The following is a 6142-nucleotide window of genomic DNA, read 5'->3' on the forward strand; positions in this document are numbered from 1 at the left end:
TCCATTTTCCATTAGCTCTCAATTATTGGAAATTTTATTCAACATCTGTTATTAGCTAACCAGTTTTTAGAATGTTGATTAAAACATAAAAACATATATTTTACTAAAAATTATATAAAAACACGTAAAAAATTATTAAGAAAATCTTTTTTACATATCTCAACAACAATAATTTGATTCCTTTACCTAGTTAACATTTATCATACAATAATCATTGTCCTCAAAACTAAAAGTTCTAAAATACCATAATTTAGGTATATATGAATTTTAATTGGAATATTTAAATCAAATTTTAGTTTTCATTAAATTAAATATTATTAATATATTAAACACTTCTCTTCAAATGATTGATATGATAAACAAAAATTCAGGAGAATAAAATGGCATTAAAACAATTATAATATAGTTTTATAAAGGTTAGTAACTAAAACTAATTCATGTTAAAAAAATAAAATTCAAAGGGATGCTAAAGAAACTTGCATATACATTTCAATATGTGATTTTGACGGAGAATATTTATATTGATTATGAATAAGTATAACCAATACTTAATTTAGTAAATTGTATATAAGGAATGATATGTATATCTATTTTTTCTCTCATTTTGTAAAAAAAGTAAATGTTATAGTTATTATGGAATTTTATTTATGTAGAATTTTTTTATTTTTTTTATCATTATTTGATATTTATGAAATTTTTATTTAGTACTCATTCTTAATATTTACGTAAATCTCGTTCTTGATATTTGAAATTGAAAAAAATGTGAATATTTTTTATATTGAATATTATGTTTTTTGTTGTGATTTTTTTTAAAAAAAATTATTAAATTAATATTTAGAATGAATATTTTTATTACCTTATAAAAATGTAGATGGACACAAATTTTACAATTGAAGGATGGAGATAAATATAAAATTTTACTTTCAGAACGAAAAAAAATATAACTGTCTCACGTGCCTAATATCAAACATATTAATGTTGAATCAAAATCGAAAATTGATCTAGGAATTCCAACCAAAATCACATCACACGGTGAATAATATATCATCTTCTTTAATGTTAAAAAGTCTCACTTATTAACCGATGGAGCATCTAAAATCATAAAATATATATTCCGTGGATAAATATATCTAAATATTATAAAGTTCAAACATAAATACATGAAAATTAAAACAACAAAATGTGTGTATATGTATAAAGTTCTAGGAAGAAGAATTCTCATTTCCTTTAATTACATCAAAATGTAACTTACTAACTTAAAAATTCTATATTTTTCTAGTTGTGTCCATTTTAATTGAATAATATAATTAAAGATGATCACATGGTTAGATGATTCTTATTAATATATTAAAACTAATGTTTTGTTTTATATGTAAAAAAAAAAAAAGTTTGAAATGAGGTCTGAATTTAAATCTCCAGCCACAATCACATGCATGAAATACGTCCATGAAAAGAAGTTCCATTGAAGAGGCTAACTCCATGTGCATTTTTATCTTTTTCCTCCACGCCCACCTACTCTTACAGTGCCTTCTTCACCTCACCTTTCTCCGCTATTTCCCCCAAACTCATGGAAGAGAATTGTTACTGTCGAGGATTCTGTCGGGACACTTTTTTTTAATAAAAAAACATTCATTTTCAATGTTCTGCAAAACGCTTCACCCGCTTCTTCCTTCAAACACAAACATTTTTCTTATAAGTTTTTATATCTTTTAACCTAGTTTTAGGTTGAAGAAAAGATATTACACAATTACATAGTTAAACATATATATCAGTATATAAAACTTTAAAATTTCTTAATCTCATAAAGAATCAACATTTTAGTAAATGATTTTTTATTTATTTTTAATAATTATAATATAAAGTAATTTAATGTTAGATTGTGAATATATTATAACTCAGACCAGAGAGAAATAGACGTAAAAACATTGTTACATTTTTTCTTACATTTTATTTATTTTTGGGGAGAAGTACTTTAGGAAGTGACAGTAAGAAAAAGAAAGCTATTTGAACACTGCTTCTTCCGGATAAAGGATATTAAAATAAATAAAAAATTAAATTATTTGAAAACAATGCCAGTTTATTTGTTTAATTTTTATTTTCACGCTATAGTGGATATTTAGTTCCACGTCCTATACCCAGAACGTGCCTAAGAATGGGAAGACCACAAGCTATCCATTATCCAGTTTCTATATGGAAAGTGTTACCAATACACGCATTCTATTTTTAATAGAAATTTATTAAAATGAACAAAATAATTGTTAAAGAAATGGTGTTGTTGATTTTCACTTCTACCTTAATAGTTAAAAATGATGCGATTTCGAAATGAATGACGCAAATTCAAAGATGAATTTTGCTATATTTCATTTTTTTTTCATGAAATTATTAATTCTTCAGTTCAAAGCTTTTTTTTTTCATTTTCTAATAATTCTGTATTCACAATCTGTTACTTTTTCTAATAAAATAAGACTCTCGCTAACCAGTTTTTGAGGACGTTGATTAAAACATAAAAATATCATTTATTAAAAATTATATAGAAAACAAGTTAAAAATTGATAAAAAAAAGTTATTTTTTACATATTTCAAAATTGAAAAATTGATTCCTTGACCTAGTTAACATTTATCATAAAATAATCACTGTCGACAATGAGTAGGTCTAGAATAGAAGCACGTACCATTATCAAGGTGTATATCAGTTTTAATTGAAATCAATTTGTAGTTTTCATTAAATTAAATGTTAATATATTAAACACTTCTCTTCAAATCTAATCAAGAACAGATTTTATCTCACATTTTAATTGATTTATATCTATAATAAGTTAATTTGTTTTAATTATAAATTAAACTCAACCATTCAAAGACCTATTAAATATCATTATTGAACCTAATCGACACCTACACAGTTTATAGTTGCACCTTTTTTTTGGTGGATTAGTTAACAGTTATTTCGGTCGTTGGACTTTTTGGATTGCTCTGCTCTGATATCTGCGCTCTGCGATCTGCACCAATACACCAACCATCTTAGCTTGATTGGTGGGATTGGAATATTTTATTTTAAATGCAGTTTCTTTTTCCGTGGTCTTAGTCAACACTGTGCACTTGTGTGTCTGCGCGTGTGTCGGTTACAGAGAGAGAGAGAAAGAGAAAGAGAAAGAAAGGAGAAACATGTAATCATATATATATTTATATTAATATCAACTCTTCTGCACTTGCTTTCTCACATACCAGATTCATGAATTTGGTTCTGTGAAGTTTACAGGCGGAGGTTGTAATCATAGAAAGTAGAGGAAATAAGAACCCCAAAAGAGAAATAGTGAATAACAATGTAAGAAAAAGAAAAGAAAAGAATGGAAAATGATAGGAAAATATACAAGCCTAGCTAAAGAAATGACCATAGTTAATTAATAGGGTCATTCTCCTTTCCCCTTCCCTCCCTCTCCCTCTTCATTTTCTTAATAATTTTGTTTCCAAATTGCTGGAGAGGTCATAATCAGCAGCGGGAACCCTTTCTGCAGGTCAGTGCACCCGCATTAGTCGTGATGGAGCCTACCAGTGAAGATGGCCTCGCACTGAGGCTAGAAGCTCTTGCATAGCTAGAGGAGGCTCCTGCCCCTGATGCTGTGAAAAACGCACCATTTACCAGTAGGTCCCCTTCAGACCTCCAATTCCACCCTTTCCATTCACTCTCTGGAGCATCCTCGTGCTTTGTCACCTACACAAAACATCACATCAATATAATATTTACTCATAAAAACAGATTCTTATTCCTGATTAATTAGTACCACCAATACCTCTTTGCTGAATCTGTCATCGGGTGCAACAAACCTATTGCCTTGACTATTGATGGTTGGCTCAGCACTTCCTCCAATGGCATACATTTCCCAGTGGGTGTAGTCATTGTTCACCACATGAAAATATCCATGCCTACACCTGCACGCATCACCAACATTTTTTCTTTCAAAATTCACCACCACTGGCCCCACATAATTGAAAAAGTAACACAACATCCATCCACATTGATTTCTAAGCCTTTTTCTTCACTTTGACTGTTTCCCCCCCTTTTTTTCTCAAATTTCACCGCCAATGCAATTTTTTGGAAAATGGAAACAAGATTTTACTTTACTTTACCTTGGCATCCTTTGAACGAGGCCTTCTCCAAAGTGGTTGAAAGCAATTGTGACCTGCATGTTCTTGTCTTGAGTGTAGGAGTCGCTGTGACCCAAAAGCATGACTTTATCATGGTGAGTCATGTAATTGTTGGAGATGGTAATGGCGGTAGAACCATGAATGGCATCGATCAACCCGTCATTGCAGTTAGACAAGGAGCAATGGTCAACCCAAACGTGGCTTCCTCCGAAGATGGAGACGCCATCACCGTCGGATACGGTCCTCCACCCGTAGTGGCGTGGGGAGTCCCGCACCATAGCGTTCCCCCCTTGCTTACAGTCATGAATATTTATCCCGTGGATTATAACATTCGTCACATACTGTATCGTAATGCATGGACCATTCGCAATGTGCACGCTAGCGCCTCTTCCATCAATGGTCTTGAACGAGTTCATGATCAGCTCCTCCTTCAGCTTAATCACCATGTCCCTCGCGAATATGATCCAAAGAGGCTCCTCCTGAATCACCGCGTAACGGAGCGTCCCCGGCTTGGGCGTCACCGCGTCATCGTCGCTGGAATCCGTCACCACGTAGATTTTGCCGTTCTTTCCTCCAATCGCGTTTTTCCCAAACCCAATTGCACAATCCGCTAGCCTTTGCCTGTTCTTCTCCCAGTTCGGGTCACACCTCCAACAGTCATCAATGGGGTTCCCTGTCCCACAGGACAGGTAACCCAAATTCCTCCTAGCCACAGAGGCATTGATTTTCCTGCGTCAAACAAAGAAACAAATAAAACAAATATGTAAAACTGACAACAAAAGTGTTACATTGCCTAACAAATCTATGTGACATTTAATAAGTGTGTCACAAAATATGGTGGTAACATTTGTGTGAGTACATTGGTTTAAGACATTTGTGTGAAGTTAGGTGGTGTAGGGTGGAGTGTAGTGAATGTGGGTTTACCTGTTAACTTCTTGGGCGACCAATTGAGGGTTCTGGACAGGGGAAGAAGAAACGAGTGAGGGGGTGAGGAGAGAGAAGAGGAAGAGGAGGAGAGAGGGGAAAGTGGTGGCCATGTGTTGATTTGGTGAAGTGTGAGGAGAAAGTACGTAGTTGGGGGGTGTATATAAAGGAATTAAAGCCGGGCTGAATGGCGTGATTAAACTGAACATGTAGGACCCAGGTGCTTCGTGATTTCTGGTTTTACGGGATACCAGTTGGGCAGTTTTGTCCGTTAAGCAAGCCCCAAATGATGGGGGAACCTCCCAAGCAACATTACCCTAACCTATGAGTAAAACAAAATACCAGGAATGTGCTATCAAATCTTCTTTTCTTTTATTTATTCAACACTGTAACTCTCATTTACCCTTAAACCTTTTAGTTTTGGTTCATTCATAAATGTCCTCATTGGCGTTTTCCTTTTTCTTTTCGTTTCCCTGTTGTTGCTTTTAACTTTACACTACACTTCAGTACACTACCACTGATACTAATTAGTATTACATTACAGCATCACAACCTCCGTTTCTTTAATTATGGTCCCAAACAGAGATGTTTTTGAAAAAGTTCCCTGCTCCTCTTGCATAAGCTTTGTGGATAATCAAAATAAGTAGGCATGGCGCAACGAGTAATGGGCTCTTTGATTAATTGAGTTATTCAACGGGCGTGGTGAAAGTAAAAGCCTCCTCAAAAGGAGGGATCATGTGACGCAATGAGGTGTTCGCAACTTTCACTTAACTGTGTTCTTAATAAACTCTTCACCCCATTTTTGGCACCAAATTCTCAATATTTTGACTTTGTTCGCATAAGCGAGTGAGATCGTGAAAAATTAAAACGTTACTTGGTGGAAGAGATTGACTTAGTTGCTCCTATGGGTCCATCTATTACTTTAACTAAAGAGGCATCTTGGAAAATCTTGACCTTCATACCCATATATATCATGCATTCTTAATTCCAGCTGGTAGTAAATGACTAATTCATTTAATCTGAAATTAACATAATTAACTGTCTATTTTTGTTCTTAAAACATTTTTCTAATTTA

General features: G+C 33.2%; 1 protein-coding gene across 1 annotated transcript; it reads right to left on the reverse strand.

Moving 5' to 3' along the window:
• Positions 1–3159: 3159 nt before the first annotated feature.
• LOC137807938 (putative pectate lyase 5) lies at positions 3160–5222 on the reverse strand. Its single transcript, XM_068608799.2, has 4 exons — positions 5068–5222; positions 4126–4872; positions 3789–3927; positions 3160–3709 (listed from the first exon to the last, which is right to left on the reverse strand). The coding sequence occupies exons 1-4, from the start codon at positions 5178–5180 to the stop codon at positions 3488–3490; spliced, it is 1221 nt and encodes a 406-aa protein (XP_068464900.1). The 5' UTR covers positions 5181–5222; the 3' UTR covers positions 3160–3487.
• Positions 5223–6142: the final 920 nt, after the last annotated feature.

Source organism: Phaseolus vulgaris, chromosome 3 (genome assembly GCF_051622355.1).
Source record: "Phaseolus vulgaris cultivar YP4 chromosome 3, ASM5162235v1, whole genome shotgun sequence".
NCBI classification, from domain to species: domain Eukaryota; kingdom Viridiplantae; phylum Streptophyta; class Magnoliopsida; order Fabales; family Fabaceae; genus Phaseolus; species Phaseolus vulgaris.

Bases quoted from the DNA above. Each gene is read 5' to 3' on its own strand.
- LOC137807938 (XM_068608799.2), bottom strand. From the start codon at position 5,180: ATGGCCACCACTTTCCCCTCTCTCCTCCTCTTCCTCTTCTCTCTCCTC. The intron at 4,873-5,067 runs GTAAACCCACAT...TGTTTGACGCAG, and splicing joins GTCGCCCAAGAAGTTAACAG to GAAAATCAATGCCTCTGTGG. The intron at 3,928-4,125 runs GTAAAGTAAAGT...TGATGCGTGCAG, and splicing joins CTCGTTCAAAGGATGCCAAG to GTGTAGGCATGGATATTTTC.